The 22,842-nt window shown below is 37.6% G+C and overlaps 1 protein-coding gene across 1 annotated transcript in view; it reads right to left on the reverse strand.

Annotated features, from left to right (window-relative positions):
• MDFIC2 (MyoD family inhibitor domain containing 2) overlaps nucleotides 1-22,842 on the reverse strand; it is a 97,962-nt gene that overhangs the window by 39,141 nt on the left and 35,979 nt on the right. Inside the window, exon 2 of the mRNA XM_061197484.1 lies at nucleotides 4,845-4,883. Within this exon, the coding sequence (XP_061053467.1) occupies nucleotides 4,845-4,883 (39 nt within the window). The remainder of the gene's footprint in view (nucleotides 1-4,844; nucleotides 4,884-22,842) is intronic.

Below are 22,842 nucleotides of genomic sequence, written 5' to 3' on the forward strand. Positions count from 1 at the left end.
CGCTCTTCAAACTGACAGAACAAAAGAGCCAAATTCCAAAAGTCTGGTCTGAGTGACTTGTTCGTTGCGTTGGTTGATTACCTCTTAATGGGCTCTGAGAATGGGCTGTGGTCGTTTTGACGCTGCTTAAGGAAACCTTGCGGAGTTCTTTTCTACTTAGTTCCTAATTAAGGTCGATTTGCTTAATCAGCAAAACACACACTAAGCGGGGAGAGAGAGAGAGGGACTCCAGAAGGAAGTTCTTACTACCATCCCCCTCCCCTCCCTTCCAATCAGTGGCAATAAAATTACTTGGACCAGGAGTTACAAAAATAAATTCTCATTGGAAAGGACTAAACAGGACTGCTTTGATGTGTGTGTGTGTGTGTGTGTGTGTGTGTGTGTGTGTGTGTATCTTTTTCCCTTCCAGAACTGATGCAACACCAAATAATAGTGTTTCCTTGCCGGCTATTTAGCGCTGTGAGTTCCCAAAGCCTTATTGTCTGCTCCTTCCGCCCTGCTCCCCCCCCACCCCAGCCATTAATGAATACATTCAGCCAGCCAGGGTCACTTTATTATTCTGACATAATGAACTGGGGATGTGATTTCCAAGTTCTGAGGCTGACACTGGCAGGGCGACACTTTCACCTCGAGGTGCCGCAACTGTATACTCGACACACTTGGAAGAATAAATATTGATCTGCTTTCCGAGGATGTGTGGCCATGTGAAATGTTAATGCTTTTAAACGGCTTTGGACATACAAAGCAGCTATTATTACCACTATTATTATAAGGTATAAAATCTCAGAGAGTATCTCATCTTTACCCTTTATCCTCATGATTAGTGCGTCTGTGTTGAGTGCCCGGTGTAGTCACATCACTGCTCATGTGACTGGATACGATGATGACATTCACAAAGACACTAATTTTGAGACGCCCCAATAAGGAAGGTAAGGATTATTCTCAACAGTAATGTGTATACGTATTCCGTGGACTTCCAAGGACGAATGTTTATTCCCTCACGGGGCCTCATTTATTATTGGGTTGGAGATTTTCCATTTGTCTTCCCAGGATGATTCATTCTTTTGTATGGAAGGAAGGAAAAACATGGCCATTTAAAATCATAATTGGCTATGAAAGTTTGGGGCCCTAAAAAGGTTGGGGTTAATATCTAACCTTTGGTTTGGCAAAAGCACTTCTGGGAAAGTTTAGGTACTAAAAGTGAGATCCCCCCAAGCCTCGGTGTAGGAGATAGTCATAGTGAAACTGCTCTGCATAAGACAAGGTGAAATTTGTGGTTTGGGTGGTACTGGTGAAGCTTGACAGAAATAAGAGTGCAACAAGATGGCAGGAGGCAAGGACTCAGCATGGAATAATGGCCAATGAGAATGGCCAAGTGACATAGTTAACACTGTGGCTGTCTAATAGCTAATTTTAAATCGCTTGCTGGCTGGTGTTTTGCTGATAAAGCCCTCCTCCCCATTGTTTTCTCACTTTTGTAAAACTTTAGTAAAAATCAATTACCCACATAACCTATTGTTGATGGCATTAAGAATAAAGAGGTTGAAATCATATCCCCTGAAACCAGCTGAGGCCCCATGTAGATCTGAGACGTGAGAAGTATTTGCAGTGAGTGACTTGGGATTGCGTATGAGACGATTCCACCTTTCTCAAGGATTCTAGACACTTGAAGAGAGGGCTGGGCTGCCACCTGAGTTATACATTTGTTTTTTTATTAAGTTATTCATTCAACTAATGTTTATTGAGTATCCACTGTATGCCAGGGACTCTGATGCAGATTGATTGGGAATACAAAAGAGAATAGTACTGTTAAGACCCGTGCTTAGTACAGTTTATGGTCGTAAGTAATGGGATGCACATGTATCTACTTTGCAGCAATTTGGAATTTATAACGATCCTTTGTCATCTGCCCACATACTAGTGTTTCTATTTTCTTGCCCACTTCTTCCTTCCTTCCTTTATTTTAAGCAAATTCATGTCTTTATTGGATCCTAGTTTTTCAGATTTTACTCAAGTTGTTATCACATGTAACCTCCCCCCTAGTCACACCTTGCCAAGTCCTCTTTACAGCCTTGAATATCCTCAGCCTGAAGAAACCTCACATTTTGCTGATTTAATTGGTCTGGAGTTCAGTCTGAGCATCACAGTTTGTAACAACTGCCAAGATGATTCTAGTGTGTAGCCAGGGTCGAGAACCAATGTCCAGAAGTGTGCACATAAAATCTTATTGGTACAGTTTCCTATGATTGCATTTTGCAGCAGCATTTCTCAGTTCCTTTATATTTTCTTCTATCCCCTATCAGAGGAAAAGGGACCCTCCTCCTTTTAAAGATAACCTCCTGCCTCAGGAGTTTGCGTCTCCTTCTCTTTCTCCATCCATAGGAAGCATCTATATTCACCATCATCCTCTTTCCCTGTATTTTCACTCTCTCTACTGACTCCATCCTGCCTCTGCATGCTCGCTTAGGTACACCATAGCCTGAAAATCCTTCTTAAGCTAATTTTTCCATCACCCCAATTCCTCAGAGGAATCCTTAACACCAGCAATTGTACCATCTACTCATTCCTTAATCCTTCACAATTGGCTTCCATCCCCACACAAGTAAAACTGATCTTTCAAAGCCCATGCGGTAATACATGCTGGCTGCTTAATACATATTGGTTGAGTGAATAAATGAATGAATATATGACTTTCTAATCATCAAATCAGTGATCTTGCATCAGTTTCCCTCCTCCTTGATAACAGGGCTTAGCAGGCCCATGACTCTGTCTCTGTCTTCTTTAGCATAGAATGCTGTTTTGTTTTTTTTTTTTCCTATTCTGATGTTTCTTCTATGACCCCGTGGTTGGCCACTTTGCAGCATTACACAGGCTTATGGGTTGTGGTGGTAGATAAACTTGGCGTTCACATCAAGCCCCTGCCACTTCATAGCTGTATGACTTGGGACACATTGCCCACCTCACTAAGCCTCATGTCTTCATCCACAGAGAGATGATAATAACATTGTTTTAAGGTTGATGGGATACTTCAATGCCATTGCAAAGTCACGAAGCGCTCAGTTAATGTTAGTGGGTGTTCTCATTCCAGTGGTTATAAGTCCCTGTGGGCAGACACCATGCCATTTTTTCCACCACTCTATTCTGTCCTCAAAACCTACAGTGTTTGGCTCAGGGTCCTTGGAAAAAATTAGTTGTGAATGAATGAGCCAATGCATTGCTTCTCTTCTCTTAATGGATGATCCTTCTCAAAGCTTTGCCTTAGGCTCTGTTCACTCTTTCCCTTGCTGACCTCATTTATTCCCTGATGACCTTTGGACCTCATTCATTACTTCACTTCTCGTCTTCGTGTAGATGACTGCCGCATCTAACCTGAAATCCGACGCTGCTTGTTGTGATCTCCATATCCAGATGTGTTGTCTTTAAGACACTTTGCAAGCAAACATCCCTAAAGGCATTTCTTTGATATCTTAAAATCCCTCATACTCAGAAAAGAACTTGTCTTTCTTCTCTCTCCCTAACTCTTATTATTCATTTATATATATTCATTATTATATATGTTCATTATATGTATTTGGAATAACCTCCTATATAAAGTATATTTATTTAGGCTATATATTTGTTTAATTTATATATACATATACACCTACCAAATATATGTATTTATCTATGTAATGACCTCCAAAGAGTTCTACCTGCCTATTTGTTTATTGGCTCGAAGATAATCCTACCTGCAAAATGTTATTCTTCCTAATGTCTTGCTCAGGGTATTGGCTATCTACCCCACTGACAACCAAAAATAACGAGAACATTAATTTTTAAAAGTTCACACTCCTTATCCTGCCGGTGTTATTTTGGTCCTTATTTTGATCAAAAACTTCCTTCTATGTAAACAGTGTTTATTTATTAGGCAAGCAACATGTAGATAAAATTTTATTGTGGAAAAAAAAAAGAGCTTAAGTGATACGGAAGTGTAAAAGCAAAGGAAAATTCCCACCTCACGCCTGCTGCTTGCTTCATTCTTACTACTCTTTATGGAGGTGGTTCCTATTTTCAGTTTGGGATAACTCAGTTCTAGACCTTTTATCTACATTAACGAACATATGCATGTCTGATTTTTACTTAATGTAAATGGGCCGTACTGTATTTGTCAATGTGGCACTGGATTTATTTTTTTTTTCCCCTCATTAATACGTCTTGCTCATTTAGCCCTGCCTCTTCCTGAAGAACTGGGACACAGTATTGCCTCCTACTGGAGAACCATGACATATTTAGGCAGACTTTCATTGCTGAATGCTTAAAAGCTACCTTGCTATTTATTCCCCATTCCTCTGTGTCATCTTTTCACTAAGCGAGAAAGCACCTTTCAACTTTTCTGTCTTGACCTCTTTGTACACGCCTAACAGTGAAACTTCTACTTATGCCCCCAAACCCAGCTCAGATGTTAATTATACATGGAGTCCTCTTTGCAAATTCCAGCTTCAAGTGATATCTTTGAGAGATTCCTCAGTCCTTGGAGGACAGAGACTGAGGTTTTTGTCATCCCTCAAAGCTGAACATAGGGTCCTAAACATAGACTCTGAATCCATGTATTGTATAAATGAGTACATGATTTTTAAACTTTTGTGACCTAACATGTATACAGAGATAGGGTGTAAGCACCTTCAAGGTAAAAACTGATTGCAGTATGCCTTGAATAATGCAGATGTGTGATGATGTGTGTGCCAGTGCTGTGGCCACTATACTGTGGATGTGGACAAAGATGGAGTCCTTCCCTTATCATATTGCACCAAAAGTACCCATTAGCCAGTATAGGAAGCTATTACAAAGAAATAAAATGAACCTACCAGGGTCTTCCAGAGGACTTTGAATTGAGCTGGATGGTCCTTAAAAGAACGGAAATTAAAAATAATTATTTGCGTGGATATCCATTTTTTTGCCTTTCCAGGATCCCTTTACTCCCTTTTTCAGGAAAGAGAAACCCACTTTCCAGTGGAGGACCTATTCCATGTAGCTTGAGTGGAATGGTCTTGTCCATCAGTGCTCCCTGTACAGAGACATGGTAACCCATGTCCTCTGTTTCCCAGCCATAGCGGTTTGTTGTGGGATGGCTCTAAGACCAGGTAGTACCAATCAGGTTGCTCCCTGAGACTTGAGATTAGACTGCTGGAAGTGAGGGTTCTCTCCTCCTTTGTGAGGTAGAAAGATAATGTAGGCTTGTGACTGACAGAAGCCATCTTTCCTGCCTTGTGTAAAAAGCCTGAGAATAAAGCCAAAACAGGGAGCCAAACAGCCAAGAAAAAGTAAAGACAAGGTACTGAATTCATCATTTGGGTCCCTGGATTCACTTACATCTGAAGCTCATCTACTCCTGGACATCCTAGATACGTGAATCTACAAATTCCCTTTACCTATGCTAGTTGGCTTTCTGTGTTCTATAATGGAAAGAGGCCCACGACATTATATAGGAGGTTTTATTCATTTTAAATATTTCTTCTGACTCTTGTTTCCTTCCCATCTCTCTTTAGAGGATGTATGCTGATGAAATTCTCTAAATTCAATTGTTTAATCTCTGCTTTCTAACTCCCAAAACGTTCACAGAGTAGAAATGTTAAATTATGTGGAGGTATGCCAAAAATGACCTACAAAAATGGATTAAAATTGGAGGCTGGATCTTATGCTAAAATAATTGGTAAGAAATAAAGAAACTGAGGTGTGGTTTCTGCTAACCTGGTCTTTCAATCAGCTCTGTTCAATTTACATGAGTGAGAAGAGGGGACAAAAATTTATGTGTATTTAGTTTCTACTCAATTCAACTCTTTCATGAAATTTACCCCTTTCATGTAGATATTGTGATCCTGACTTGGAATATTTTTTAAAAATCCAGATGCTTTTCAGAGTTTCATTCTTCTCCAAGGTCACTAGTTAGTTAGGTATGGTTGATTTAAGGTTAGGATCCAGTTGGGTCTGACCTCTGAGCCCTCCCTCTCCACCATCCGGAATGCCATACAATTAGGAAGAATGTTGACCCTTTGATCTCAAAGCATATTTCCAACAAGTCAACTGCTTTGACATTCATGGCTTGGCATTATTGTTTTCAGGAAAATTATATTCTGGGGAGAAGTGTATTGCTATATAGGGAGTTTGAGATTTGAATTTGGAGACATGAATTCTAGTCCTGTGATTTTTTTCCACTAAATAGCTCTGGGATTATGCAACTCAATCTTTTTAGATCTTAGTTTCCTCCTCTGCCAAATAAAAGATATGAGGGCTGATCATCTCTCAAGTCTATCCTAGTCCTCTTCTACTGGTAAGCGCTTCCCAGAACCCTATACCTCCAATATTAGAGATGGTAACACGTTGTGTTATGATTATATGCTATATGCAGTGATGTCTTGTTTAGTTCAGTATTTCCCAGCAACGAGCCCAGCGTATGGCAAATAATAGATGATCAATAAATACCTGTTGAATAAATAGATGAGGGAAGGAAGTCTATTCACTTTTGTGTACAGAATACTACTTTTTATATATTTTTTTCAACTGACCAAAAGAGTGATCTTTGAAATTGCAGAAAATACCTCTAATTTTGCTGGTGAGAAGTAAAAATAAGCTAATGGTAGATTTGAGTACTACAACGTTCGATCCATCAGTGTAGATTTTAAAGAGGACTTTCCTTTAATTCAAAGCGCAAGATAAAGAGTTAACTGAAATTTTTCAAATAGGAGATGTACTTTAAAGTATAGAATGGTCATTTTAGGTGGCCATTGTAATTCAGCTTTTAAGGCTTGATAACTGAGCCATCTTGGTGAACCTTCTGTGTGAGTGAAGTTTTCCTTAATCGGCTTTTCCTATATTATTTCATCCTGGGAAAGAAAAGCAGTAGCTAAGCCAGAAACAAGTAGGAGAACAAAAAAAGGAGTCTGTGGCCAAAGCAACAGAATTACTTTTCTTTTCTTTTCTCTCTCTCTTTTTTTTTTTTCCTTTCACTTGTGTTTATAAAGGAGAAGTAAGAAACATAATTTTTCGTCTTTGTTTAGACATTGGACAATACAAATCACAAGAACATTTATTTTTGACATCCTATTTTTTTAGGTGTTCTTTGGTATTTGGACCCTAATTAAAAAATATGTGTTTCCTAGCCCTTCTTACTGTGAAAATCCTTGGCAATGTAAACAGATGCACCGGTTGGCTTTTAATTCTGACACCAGACTGTCTGAAATAATAGCTCTAAGAAAGTGTGAATTCTTTCATTCCTCAAGCTTTAATTATAAGTACTTAATTTGTTTCTCTTTCTACTGCTGACTATCATACCGATCTGGTTTATTTTTTATCTGGCTAAACATGGTACACCTTAGAAGCCCCTCATTTTGAAAAGTTTATTCTGCATGGGAAGACAAAAACAAGCTAAAAGTTTGAGTTATTTTCATATTCCAGGTCACATCACTGTGACAACTAAGATGTTAAGTGGTGTTCTAAAATTTTGAGTAATATAAGCCTCTAAGATGACAGAATTAGGATCTTGATAAGCAGTTTGAAAACACTGAATGTTTCTCGTAAAAATTGACTCATCATTTGAAAAATGAGCCAAGTTAATAGCTTACTAACTCATCTTGACCTTTCACAGTCAAAGATATTCTTCATTTTTGTGTCCACCATTTTTTACATCTTATAACCAATTTGCTGTCACATCATTTTTAGCCATGGGACTGACTGTGGTGATACTGACTTCTGTAATTAGATGAGGTACCATGTATGGCACATTAGCCAAAAAAGTCATCAGTTGCTGGACGTGGGAGCATTTTTGAAGAATTGCTAGGTCTGAGCTTTCTGAATATTGTCATATTTCCACTTTGAAAGCTTCACTGTGTTGAGATGTGCTTTTATTTTTCTAAGGGCAAAAATAAGATCAAAGAAAGACAGATCCTTGCTGGAACTCATGATAAACGTAATGAAGAAAGTCTTATGTTGTTCCTCCAGTTGGTTTCTTTCCAAGTTTATCTCTATATATGCATTTACATTTTGAGATACTTTCACCAATTATTTTGGAGCCTAATACTAAAGATGTTAAATCCCCTTTGTAAATATGATGGAAAGAATGATTATGGTTAAAATGTAATGTGCTTTAGGTTAGGAATTGTTAAGCCATTATTATTATCATGTCACTTTCATTCTCGTAACAATCCTATAAGGTATTATTATTACTATCCTCATTTTAGAGGTGAGGAAACTGAGATTTTATCCAAGTTCACAGAGGCAGGAAGCTGTGGAAGCAGGGATTTGAACCCAGGAAGGGTTCCTGCTGCTGCTAGACCTTACCACTATTAATTTACCTAATGTTTTACACACATGGCCCCATTTAATCCTTCCCCAAAACCATTAATATAAGGACTATTATACACCCATTTTATGGATAGAGAAACTGAAACTCTGATAACGGAATTTGCTCAAAGTCACTCAGTTTGCCCATCTCACTAAGTAGGCGAGATCAGCTTGGAAGTGAGGTCTGCCTGATTGCAATAAGCCAGTGCTCAAAACCTTTATTCTAAACCACATAATAACGTTTATCTAGGGCTTCAGAGTTTACTATCTAAATCTAGTAGAAAGCACCAAAAAATTCTTTGGTGTGCAATGATTGAGGTAAACTATTTTAGGTGCCAGAAAGAGTTTAAGGTAAAGGTAAGGGCCAATGAAGTAATTGCTGTTTTTGATTTTTTTTTTTTTTAACAGTGATGAAAAGGAGTCTTGGGGGAAACGTATTTCCGGTGGTAAAAGCAGAGGCTGGGGATTTGGGCTCCTGGGTTATCTTCCTAATTCCCTTTCACATGACACATCATTTAATTCATTTGCCTCCAATTTATCTCCCCTAAAATCAAGTTGGTCATGATAACATCTCTTCAGGAACTGTGGGAAAAGAAGATGGTGACGTTCTCTTGACCTTTTTGCGAAAAATGCAACCACTCTTTTGTCCATTTTTTACTTTTTTCCCATGAGTCAAAAATTTGTTTATGTGGAATTAGAGTTTTGAGAATATGAAGTCTCAGTGGCCCTTGGGTTCATGACCATGCTTTAGGGCAATAGCTTGCACAGCCATGATAGCTTCTAAGTTGTTTCCTGTTTTTCTTGGTCTTACTGCAATCCTTGCCAAAGCTTCCCTTCTCCTCTGCTGCATTAGTAATGCAAAATGAAATTCATTGTGCCCATTATATCTGTTAAATGGTTTCCATTTTAACTTGAGAAAAATGTATTGACGTTCATGTGTTTGGCATGGAAAGTGTGTATATCTATCGAAGATAGCAACTTGTCTGTTGGAATTACAGTGCATTATGTATAATGCTGCTTTTAGCTGTGCATGTACATTTCCTGGAATCTTATTGTGTCAGAGCTTGGAAAGTTTACACAAGCATTGGTAATCTAATTTTTGTCTGGTGGGTGGCTGTGGAAATATGGAGTATTTAAAAAAGCAAATGTCTTGGCCATCTGTGCCAGGCAGGGGTGTCTAGTCAGGTGGGGTAAAAGCACTCATCAAAAAAAGGTTTTAAAAATATTGCCCCAGGTCTAACCTAAATATTAATTTCCCAAGAGCAGAAAGATATAACAGTTACTGTGACATGGTTTTGAGCATATTTCTGGTTATTCTTTTTAGGTGTTCTAATTGTAAGGTGGAGGAATGTTTTATCTTTCTCCTGCCTCTTAACAAGAATCCTTCTCTAGACTCTATTGTTTCCTATGTCTTTTGTCTTCTGCAGACATGAGTCTTTGGCTCATGAACATCTTGTTAAGGTCTGTTGAGGATTAGGGGCTGTGATACAATTTTCTTGCGGAGTCTTTTGATTGGAGATTTTTCAGTTGGTTTGTCTTGGAGGTCTTTGAAATGTCTTCTCTCAAGCCATGATTTTCATTTTTCTTTGTTCTCCTCAAAATTGGGGTTGTATTTTGCTCCGCTGTTCCTGGGGTCTAGGTAAATGAATTGTATTATTTAATAGGCGAGTGTGAAATCCTGTGTGCAGTCGCTGGACTGCCCTCTGCCTCTCAGAGTTGCTAAAATCCTCCTCTCTGCACTGCTGCTGAGCTGTGATGTAGTTTTTGTTTTTTAGCTTTACGTGTATTTCACTCAGCCATCTAAAGCCGGGTTTCTTAACTTCGGCACTGTTGTCATTTGGGGTGGGTAGCTCTTTGTCGTGGAGGGTGTCTTGTGCACGGTGGGGTGTGTAGCAGCGTCGCTGGCCTCTACTCACCAGGTGTTAGTAACACGTTCCCCCAATGTCTGCAGGTATTCCTGATGTCCCCTGGGGGGCGTGAAATCACCCCATTTGAGAATCACTGATCTAAAGCAAGGTTGAAAGACAAGGCTGGCGTGATGTAAAGGCATTTCCATAAAAAGCACTGAACTCAGGCAACGCAATGACAATGCTGAGGGAGCTTTGTGTCTTGGAGGATATGTGGAGAAACTGTATCACACATCCCTGGAGAAAATACTGTAATAATTGTCTATAGTTTCTTAGACTGAGTAACAGAGGAGGTAAGGGTCACCTTTTAAACTGCTTTGCTTCTGATCTGCTAATTATCTCCTCACCCTGTGATGCCTTTTATCTCCTCTCTAAGCAACTTGACTCACATAAGGAAGATTCTAATTCTTTGCAGATTTTCACCTTAACTACTTTTCTACCCTAACCTCCCTGCTCTTCTGTTTCCCCCACTGGTTTTCTTTGGCTCCAGTGGGAACATGGTGCCCATTTATTTCTTTAATCCACTTCACCACCTAATAGTACATTCTCTTCTGAGGATGAATTTTAACAAGATGCTTTTTACTCCATAATACACTCCAGTAAAGAACTAATGTTTACCGCGATGAGTATCCTCTATTCCAACTGAAAAGCGGAGATGCCGCCGACCACTGCCGTTGTTCACTTTCTCCCGTTTAACTTTTTCTCAATGCTGCTTTGAGTGAGTTACATCTGTTATATTTAATGGCAATCTTATGGGCTTGTCCAAAGGGCATCTATTTGCTACTGAAATAGCACTGAAGATAACACGCAAACGAATGAAGTCATCAGATGTATCTGATGATAATATCGAGGTTATTTTTTTATTTTTTTAAATGCTGTGAACGCTGTGGAGGGATGCTAACAAATCTATTTGATCAATATATGGGATGTAAAAAAGAAGAGGAGACAAGATTGACTGATGAATAAAACGAAACTGACACAAACAGGCTGACAGCCAGCTGTAAGTCTCTTTAGGGCAAATGCAATTAACTTAGAATAATAGACTCAAATTTGATGGTTAGAAATGCATTTTTATTAACAATCACAGGCTGAATCATTATGCTCTTATGAATAAAATGGTACTTATATTTCGTGCATGTGTGTGCATGCATATATAAATATATATACATATGTCTCTCTACGTATATATCCATGCCTCTCACATTCCTATGTGCTCTGCTTACAATTTGGGTGGAAAAGTTGATTTTTAGAATAATGTACTTTGAAAAGGAAATTCATTCATAAATTGTCTCCGGGACTATAAATTCTGAATATTCTCCCAAATTACATATATAAAAATCATGCTACTTATCTGGTGCTATTAGACATAAAGCCAGTGAGCCCTGGTCCCAGAACTGCTGGTCCTTTGGGGATTTGGAATTGCAATCAGGGATTTACAGATTTCATTTTGAAGAGGAGAAGTCATTACTAGAAACCTAAGCTCATTTCCTCTCCTTTAATAGCTATTTTAAATCATTCATTTAGAAAATACATTAACTATTTAGGGTACTTGCAATGCGTTTCTCTTGGCATTGTCTGCATTTTTTAAAGAGTTTTTTTTTTCTTCTAAAATTATTTCAAAAAAAGATGATAATTAGAAGAAAAAGACCAAATGACTTTTGGGTGATATAAAATTACTTTTGCATAATATTTCCCTCTCTCATTGCCTAAGAGGAAACAACTTAAAACTTAACAAAATATTAGAATATTATAAGCAAACTTTTTAATGCCATAGAGATGAAAAAAAGGTGTGTGATCCTTGGAAACTTACAAACTGGACTTTAAATATGGTTAAGAAATGGCATATGGTTGATGGCATCTTTAAATGAATTTGTTAATTTAAATCAAAAACAGTTTTAATTCTGTACTACTTACTTAATATTGATTCCCACCTTAACTAGGAAGTGGATTAAAAAAAGGATATGAGATTACAGGAAAAAATAAGGGACTTTAATTTCTACAAAGAATTCAGAATGTGGAGTCTTGCATAACCCTGCAAACTCCTTTAGATACATATTTTTTCAAATGCAAAATAAAGCTCCCTGAGTTATGTAATTGCTATTCTTCAAAAGGACATCATGAAGGTTGACAATTTAAAATGTACTCTTCCTGTCACCATCCAATTTTGTAAAATGTCTACTGATGGTGTAAAAAACAATCTCTGCAGAAGAGGGCTGCCACTGCCAATTTAGGACACTGGCTTTGTTATTAGCGTAGGCATATTAGATCATCCTCTTGCTCTTCCTGCCTGCTTTGTTCTTTTGATATGGCAGGGAACTGAAATTGACAACAGCCTACATTTATATAACAATAACTTGCATTGTTAAATATATATGTGTAGATAGACAGATAGAGAGTTCTTTTATTCCCCAAAGATATCAAAGTTCACTACACACCATGAAGAAAACCACAGAAATATGCAGATGCTTCTGGGGTGAACCATGGCAACTATTTAAAAGCATAAAGTATTGACAGCCTCAAGATTCTGGAGTAGTTCATAGTCTTTTTTAATTTTGGCTATTTTTACCCCTTTAGAAAATTTCTGTTTTCTTCAGGAGAAGAGAAGGATAAAGGTCACATGTTGTTACTTGGTGATAAACCAGAAATAGTTTAGGAAAGGGAGCTGGGAACTCAGCTGTCCAAGTCTGCAGGCTTGAGAAACAATGTTGTGGTAAACACAAGGCTGAGTAGACTGCTTTGCATCTCAGTCACTGTGTGATCCATTGCATTCGTTAAGACCACATACAGTGAACTCAAAGTGGGGAGTCTGAGGACTGGATGGGCACCCCTATAAATAGGGTTACCATGTTAAATAAAAAAATACCAAATAAAAATACAGGATGGTCAGTGAAATTTGCATTTCTGATAGATGATGCAAAAGTTTTAGGAGAAGGAGGTCCCACGCAATATGTGGGACATACTTAATACTAAAAACTTATGCATAATTTAGCTGAAATTTAAATTTAACTAGGCATCCTGCATTTAATCTGGCTATCTTCACCATAAAAGCAAGGCTTCGTGTACTGTTTAGAAAGTAGATTATAATTGGGGAAAGAAGGTTTTAGAGAAAAACCAGTAGAACTTTAACTTTTTCTTATCCTTACAACAGCCTTACCATCTTAAAGATTGTAAACCTCTTTCCTCCTCACAGAATAGTAATGCACAATATTATGTTTAGATGTGACTCTCTGCTCAAAAATTTATAATTATAGGTCCTGGACAGAATATTCTTGAACAATGTAAGACTCAGGTCCTATCATAATAATTGGTGTCTGTCTGTCTCCCTAACTGCCATGAAGGATAGATAATTTTTTTAAAATGTGTTTTCCTGGGTACCAAATATGGAGTCAAGCAAATGGTAGGAGTTTAATCCGCACTGCTTGAATGAATTTATTCCCTCACCATTGAATTGATTTTCTCTTTCCTTCTAACTTTTTCTCATTTCCCTCCTTTTTCAGACATAATGATAATATATCCTCTATAGTTGAATTTCCATTTTAAGATATCCTTTAGCCTGCATAGGGTGAAATGTCATACCATCTTAGAAGTAGGGTATAGGCAATATTTCTTACAAGGATGGAACTAGATTAGATCTGGAAGGTTGAGGGTGACTTTCATGGTGATGGGGAGACTTAGTGAAGTAATTTTTTAAGGCCACCAGGAAAGTTGTATTATAGAAATATTTAATTTCAGATATTCAACTATACTCTTGAGCACTTCATATGTATTCTTTATTACGTAAAGTATATTATCTATTGTATGAATGAATGAATGAAGAATTTCCTTAGAGGACTTTTTTAAAGATTTTTTTTGATGTGGACCATTTTTAAAGTCTTTATTGAATTTGTTACAATATCGCTTCTGTTTTATGTGTTTTGTCTTTTTGGCCGAAAGTATCTTAGCTCCCCAACCAGGGATGGAACCCACACCCCCTGCATTGGAAAGTGAAGGCTTAACCACTGGACCTCCAGGGAAGTCCCTCTTAGGGGACTTTAAGTATATAGAATTTTTATCTTAGGCACTGTACCAAGTTCTGAACCACAGACCCAAGCAGCAACTCCATTGTATTAGAATCTTGATATAGAACATTATGTCTCTTTTACAACTCAGAATTTTGTGACTCTTTAATAGCAAAAGGTAAATCTTTTTATCCCCATCATCATTATCATTGGTTTTGTTCCTATTATATACACGCTATGGGCTCTTGCCAAGGAAGTATAAAGTGAGAGAGGTGTGGGGTGTGGGAGGAAGAAGTAGAATGAGTTAGATTCAAGGTTACAAGCATGCGAAATGGAATTATGGTCATCAAGAAAACAGAAACTGGAAGTTCATCAAGAACAAAAATAACATCAACATTTTTTTTTTCTTAAATGTAAGTTTCCATCTATTTTCTGTGATAAAGAGATGCTTACTCCTCTTTTAGATTAGGTTAGACATTACATTAACAAATAAAGTAGAATTTTCAGTTAACTTCATCAAAATAAAAGTCCAAACAAGCCAGTTTAATCCATCTTTATACTATTTGAAGGGTAGGGAGGAGAGTGCTAGAGGACATAGGCTAACATTTACTAACATCTACTGCATGCAGGCACTGTGTCAGGCAGTGGGAATGCTAAACCATAATCTCTGACCTCAGGACTCTTTGACTCATGATCTAGTGGGAGAGATAGCCGAGGAAGTGAATGACTGCAATGCACTGTAATTAAGTGCTATAAAGACAGAGTATATTGTACAGACATGGTCCCGTGTAGAATCTTATCAACCTTCTAAAGCAATTGCAGGAATGTCTTCACTGGGGAGATAATGCTTGAGATGGGTTCTGAAGAATTACCAACTGGCCAAAAAAAGTGAGAAGACATTTTATGTAGAGGGCACAACAGTTGCCAAAGTGTTGAGTCTGAAGCAGCATTAGAAGCAGACTGGTTTCACTGGAGTAGAGAAGTAATTCCAGGAAATGAGATTTAAGAAATAGGCATAACTCAGAACTTGGAGGCCCCATAAAGTTTAATATGGTCAAATTTAGAAAGAGAATGCTGGCCGCAGATTGGAAGAGACAAGGTTAGGTTAGAAGAGCAGTGTCTGAGCTCTTGCAGTCAGTAGTTCAGGTGAGAGGTAATGAAAGCTTAAACAAGATGTCAGTTTCTAACTGGAGATGCACAAGATGTAACAAGCCAAAGAGCTAAAGAGCTGCACATTCTGAGGAGCGGTGATAACCCTGGTCAGCATCAAACAGGATTACATCGAGTAGGCTGCCATATGTGATAAGTTTGCTGATGGTGGCCTATATGACTCAGAGGAAAGGATACCAAGAGAAGGAAAGTGAGTCTACTTTGTTGATGGTAAAATCAGTCACCTTTAAAGGAAATGGCATAGGTAGCTTTACATGCATTATTCTAAGTGACAACTTCACAGCCATCTTTTTTTTTTCCCCCTATGGAGTTTTATCCCATTTGGCTGAAGAAGAACCCGAAGCTCAGAGGTGTTAGATGTAATATTGTAAATTCACAGAGCTAGGAAATGATGGTGTGGAGCTCCCTACTCAAGTCCATCCAATCACAAAGTCCCTGATCTCTCCTTTAAATTGCACAGCCTCGGGTTGACTTCAGAGTGATGCGTGTGTTTGGACCACGTTGAACAAGGATTTAATTCTACATCAGAGACACTTTAAGTAATCTCTGCAGGAGTTTGAAGTGGTTTCAAGAGCTTTGTGTCTTTACTATTTCCTAACCAGTTTGAGAGGCCAGAAATGGATTCATTCATTCTTTCACTCAATATTTATTGAGTGCCTTCTTTCTTATTTTTAGTCGTAATTTGGAGCTACCTCAGGCTTTAGTGTCTAAGGGAAGGAATACTGTGCAAATATGAGCATTGGTTTGGATACAGTTGAGGAGATGCCACCATTGTTGTGACCCCCAAGTTCCAGGAGAAAAGGGAACAGAAAATAATTACATTTCAAATTTTCCCTTCGTATCTTTCTTTTTGGATGAATCATGCTTTTCCCCTCCCTCTTTCATGACTGCCCCTTTAGTTCTTAGTGAATTTTTCCCTGAAATATAGCATTGTAGGTGCCCCTGCTGTGAAAATGGAAAGAAATGTAGTGTTTTTGGCCATGGGAGAGTTGCCAAGTCCAGAGTACCAGCGTGGTGAGAGTCATCCTCTGTTGATTTCCCCCTTTGCCTTTTTTGGATGGTGATGAGACACTCGTGTGGCATGAAGCCTGTTTGCTCCTTGCTGTATTTATTTTGTTAAGATTAGAGTTGCTAAGATACGGTAGTCATTTCAAATTGTAACTGCTGATGCCAGTGGTCATAAGATAAAGAACTAAAATTCCTTTATTTGCTAAGCCTAATAAAAAACATTCTTGAGGGGGCGAAGGAGTTTTCTGGCAAAAAAGTGAGCAGTATGCCAAGTGGCCTAAGTTTTAGCACATAAAATTAGATCTGCTGGTCCAGCTGATGTTGAGCTATTTCAGTCAGAAATCAACAGAGAACTTCTGCCTTCGAGTTGTTTATTAAATTATTGTTTTTAAACAAAGGAATGGTCAGGTTGTGCACATTTTGTGTCCCCTCTTCTATTTAGTGGTTTAAGCCAAGGGATTTCTTTTTCAGTCTGTTGCTAGTTATTCTTCTCTGTTCAAGAAGTATTTTGAGGGATTTGAAGTTTCAACATTTTCTCACAACTTCTTGGGTTGGGCCCCTTAATTCTTCTCATCTCGTGTAGCTAACGCCCTAAATCTCTCTTATTGCATTTATTAATTCTACTCTCGTAGTACATAATTTATAAGTCACTTGTGGCTTTATTGTTGTCAATGACATTATTTAGGTAATTGAGAAGATACCACACCCTATGTTTCAGATTTAATCATTATTGACAAGAAAGCATTCTGTGTTTTTCTTCATAATGAATAATTTTTTTAAAAACTCAGAATGTTTTCCAACTGAATTCAGTCAATCCTGGGACATTCCTCTAAGCTTCTAGGTAAATATTTTCAACTAATACTTAAAAGAAAAACCATTAAACTATTTGGGTGGAAAAACAGTCTCAGAGAAGCCAGTTTGGCACAGTTTATTCTATGAATGTGTGTAATTTCAAATTACTGTATGTTTTTATTTCACAAAAATTTCCAGCTTCCCCAGAACACTTCAAATGCTAATATCCAGAGTTTCCACTGGCAATCCTTTGTTTGTCCTGGAAGCATCTTGCAATTTGGGACCAAGAAAATACTGTGTTCCCTTTGGATTTATAGACATAAACATATGTATTTCCTCTTCAGCACACAGTTCTTTTCAGGGGAAGCCAGGTTTAATGGGCAGATTGTCAAATAAGGATTCACCAAAACTACATAGCACGTTTGGCTGAAAAAGTGATCTTCGATAAAATTTAATCTATTTAGAGAAAGATAAACTATAAAATAGTGACTCATCCCGATGTGATTTGATTAAAAGTAATATATTGTGAAATCACCATTTAAATGCGTTTCCAGAGAGACCTAGAAACTGTGTTGTATACTGTGGAATTGTATTCATTAAGCCGAACTTCTAATACCCAGTGGAGAGTTATTCCACAGCAAGCCTGTGGTTAATTGTAATTCCATTAGAGAACTTGCAGAAAGGTGGTTTCTGCCCACATCTTTGGAGACGGAGTGACTCCTCAGGTTCTGTGGTTATTGCTGTCTCAGGATTTTGAGATGCCAGCCCTTTGTAGTTTCAGTTCTAACATCTGAGTTCTTAGAACTTAATGTCCAGAAGGTAAAGTCATTTACCACAGTCTTCAGCCTTCATATTCTATGTTGGTAGCTCATCTTTGCCATAATAAGGGCACCATCTGAAATTTTATTTCATCTATGTATACTGAGGTCTCAGATTATAGATATACCGTGTCTCTAATTTCATATAATAGTGGGTGTATATTAGATTGATTTATTGGTCTAAAATTTTCACTCCCCTAAAATAGTATTTTACCTGCAGAACCTTGCTCTGGCTCATGATGGGTGGTGGAGTGTACATTGAGAGTTTAGTACTGTGACTTGACTTGGCAAAGATAGGGAATGAGATGTGAGCAGCGTGCTTGCAAACGTGGGCTCCTGCCTTTTGCATTGAGAATAACATGCCTAAAAGTTGCTGGTCCACGAACGATGAGAGACATGTGGGGCAAAACTGGACCCAGCCTACAGCTTTGAGCTAAGCCCTACTGTACCCAGCCTACATTAGCCAAACTGTAGCTGACTCATAGATACACAAGCAAGAAATAAATGCTCATTGACATTGGTCACTGATATGTGGGGTAGTTTGTTACATAGTATTATTATGGCAGTGTCTGACTGAGACACTATGTCCGATTATAGTTCCTTAACCTGTGTCTTCAAAACAACATTCTGCATAGGTGAGCAGGTGAAGGAAGACATCTACTCTTTTCTTAAGTCTTTTGGTTCTGTGCTACCTTTAAAGCTGTTTGACTTCAGCCCCATACAGATTTGAAACATTTCAATAAATTTATGAGTTGTGTGTAAGTGATCAATGCCCAAACCTCTTTCTTGGTGAAATAGAACAAAATAGAAGATTTTTACAAACTCGAAATAATTTTTGAAATGGAGCTACACACAGTCTGGGTGTAATTCTTACCCAGTATATCACGTAGGTTTAAAGTATATGCTGTAATTGTCCACTGGAGTATGGTGGCACGTACCAGTGGTCCATAAGCCTTTCACAGGGTATAAGCTATTATAGTAATAGCTGGCAAATGGATTATTGAACTAAGTAGTTCACTTAAGGTAGATTAGAGAGTAATAGGTTAGAAGTATAATTCAAGTGTTTCAATCTCAAAACTTAAGCAAAGACAGGCAAAGAACACAAATCAATAAAGTGGGCCAGGTGATAGGAATGGGACATGCCTGGTAAACTGGAGAACATGTACCCCATTTATAGGAGGTGGGTATTTGGCTCTAACTAGTTTTGTCATGCAGGCACTGCATTGTCTTTGAACACCTACTATGTGTCCAAAACTATTCTAGATTCTACGGATACAACAGTAGACAAAACAAACAGAAATCTTCATGGGATTAATATTCTGGTTCATGAAACAGACCATAAAAAATTAAATAAGTAAAATGAAAAATATTTTAGATGGGTATAAGTGCTAAGGAGAAAAAAAAAACCAGCAGAAAAGTGAGGTAACATAAAACATCCAACAACACTATGCCATAACCCATTTTAGAGAAGTTTGAAATTCTCGCATCAAATAAACCTAAAAGGAAACATTCTGTTCCATGAGATGAAAATATTTAAATATATTAAAATGCACAATCACATCTAAAAACAAAACAAAATCCAGAAGCTTTTCTGTTTTGCTCATTGGTAAAATTGAGCTAGTTCAGTAGAATTAAAGAAGAGGGTTAACAAATACAGAGGTAAGATTAATTATGAATCTGTATAGTTTGATTCAAATAGCAGGAATTTAGTAGGCACGTTTATATTTTTAATATTCTTTTCAGAACATTAAAATTTTTTGGTAATTGTACATAACAAAACCTAGTTCCAATTACACACAAAAAATTGTATGCTAAATAGTAATGATAAAACATTAGTGTCAATTGCATGATTTTAACAGCTGTAATGCCTGTTTTTGAATTCTCTTGGGTTTAATGGATAAATTAAAGTCATATTTTAAGACTACTTAAAAGAATTTTTTAAAAAAATGCTCAACCCCAAACATTCTAAAATTGCTTATTTTTATTCAGTCTGTGCAATTACTCTCAATTATTATTTTTTTTATACAAGTTTTACATTATTATAAACAGATGTGAGTATGATCTGAAATAATATAATCCATCTTAGATACAAAGCATATAGAACAAAAATAAACTCTTTTGGGGCTTTCCTTCTGCTAAACATTGGAGAAAATTAATTTTCACATAGAAGTCTTTGGAACAATAAATACAAGTCTATTTTCCCCAATGGTGAAGTGGCAAAGGTAGTTGCACTTAAAAACCAAAATGTGGAAAGCAATTTTCTTCTATGAAATCAGTAATTACGAAGAAGTTCATTACTTAAGTTTATCACAGTGATAGAAAAAGATAGTCTTTTTCTTGAGATTACAAAGTGAAAATTAGAAGTCCTATCATCACTCAATCACTCTACCCCAATGGAGATGTTCAGTCACTTCCCGCCCCATAGTAGTTAAATTGTGGGCAGTTTCTTGTGTTTTTCTTTACACGATTTCTGCATATATAGCACTTCCCATTTTTATTTTATTTTTTATTTATTTTTTATAAATTTATTTATTTATTTTTGGCTGTGTTGGGTCTTTGTTGCTGTGCGCGGGCTTTTCTCTAGTTGCGGCAAGCGGGGGCTACTCTTCGTTGCGGTGCACGGACTTCTTGTTGTGGTGGCTTCTCTTGTTGCGGAGCACGGGCTCTAGGTGCGCGGGCTTCAGTAGTTGCAGCACGCGGGCTCAGTAGTTGTGGCTCGCGGGCTCTAGAGCGCAGGCTCAGTAGTTGTGGCACACAGGCTTAGTTGCTCCGCGGCATGTGGGATCTGCCTGGAACAGGGCTCGAACCCGTGTGCCCTGCATAGGCAGGCGGATTCTCAACCACTGTGCCACCAGGGAAGCCCTCATTTTTATTTTAAAAATGAGAGCTTATTATATACAGTGGTCTTTATTTTACCCTTTTTCTACTACCCATTTTCTTTAATGATTTTATAATATTCCTCTGCATTTGACCAGTAATATGGCATTTAGCTTGTTTCCTATAGTTTTATAATACAGTCAGCCCTCTGTATTTATGAGTTTCGCATCTTTGGACTCAAACAGCCGTGAGTCGGAAATATCTGGAATAAGAAATTCCAGAACTTTTCAAAAACCAAACTTGAATTATGTAGAATTTACACTGTATTTACAACTATTTACATAGCATTTACATTGTGTTAGGTATTATAAGTAATCTAGACACGATTTAAAGTATATGGGAGGATGTACATAGGTTATATGCAAATACTATGCCATTTTATATAAGGGACGTTAGCATTGGCAGATTTTGGTGTCTGCCGGGTCCGTGAAACCAATCCCCTGTGAATACTGAGGGAGGACTGTAATAATTTTTGGAATGATTGGGGAACCAGCTTGAAGAAGAAAGAAGTGTTGATGAAAGTAATGGACCAATTAAAGGTAAATAGTTCAATTAACAAAATAGTAAACTGGTTCTTAAACCATGCTGCGTCTTTGGTATCAAGGAAGTTACTTTGAGATATGTCATTACAAGAAAAGTAAAAGAAATTAAAAAATTTTAGTAAACTACAGGATAAAGAGTAGATTGTACTAATGACTGATACATTTTTTATAAAACAAAACTATGAATAATACTTTGTGATTTTATGGGTGTCACCAGGCACACAAATAAAAGGGCCATAGATGAGTCTAAGCTGTTCTTGACATTTGGTTCATAATAAGCAGAAATGGAACAAGTGTGTTGGTTCTGTGATTCAGGAGTAAATAAGCAGGCCTATTCCTCAACTTGCCTTAGGTACCCTCTGAACACTGGGAACTGGGACAAACACACACCAATTGACGGAAGCCTCTGTCTTGGTGATGGGGCAAGAACCAACAAGGTCAAAGAATTTTATCTATTAGTTTCCCCTGGTGTAAGGAACAACTTTTTGAGGCGGGCCTTGTAATTCAGATGGCAATGTTAAAGCAATTATATTATAAACTGTTTGCTGCTGGTAAAAATAAAGCCACTTTCTGGGAATCAAGATAACATGTGTCAAGGAGGCAAGGATATACAATGGAGAAAAGACAGTCTCTTCCATAAGTGGTACTGGGAAAACTGGACAGTCACATGTAAAGGAATGAAATTAGAACACTCCCTAACACCATACACAAAAATAAACTCAAAATGGATTCAAGACCTAAATGTAAGACCGGACACTATAAAACTCTTAGAGGAAAACACAGGAAGAATGCTCTTTGACATAAATCACAGCAAGATCTTTTTTGACCCATCTCCTAGAGTCATGGAAATAAAAACAAAAATAAACAAATGGGACCTAATGGAACTTAAAAGCTTTTGCACAGCAAAGGAAACTATAAACAAGACGAAAAGACAACCCTCAGAATGGGAGAAAATATTTGCAAACGAATCAACGGACAAAGGATTAATCTCCAAAATATATAAACAGCTCATGCAGCTCAATGTTAAAGAAACAAACAACCCAATCCAAAGATGGGCAGAAGACCTAAATAGACATTTCTCCAAAGAAGACATACAGATGGCCAAGAAGCACATGAAAAGCTGCTCAACATCACTAATCATTAGAGAAATGCAAATCAAAACTACGATGAGGTATCTCACACCAGTTAGAATGGGCATCATCAGAAAATCTACAAACAACAAATGCTGGAGAGGGTGTGGAGAAAAGGGAACCCTCTTGCACTGTTGGTGAGAATGTAAGTTGATACAGCCACTGTGGAGAACAGTATGGAGGTTCCTTAAAAAACTAAAAATAGAATTACGATATGACCCAGCAATCCCACTATTGGGCATATACCCAGAGAACACCATAATTCAAAAAGACACATGCACCCC

This window comes from Eubalaena glacialis, chromosome 7, assembly GCF_028564815.1.
Source record: "Eubalaena glacialis isolate mEubGla1 chromosome 7, mEubGla1.1.hap2.+ XY, whole genome shotgun sequence".
NCBI classification, from domain to species: Eukaryota; Metazoa; Chordata; class Mammalia; order Artiodactyla; family Balaenidae; genus Eubalaena; species Eubalaena glacialis.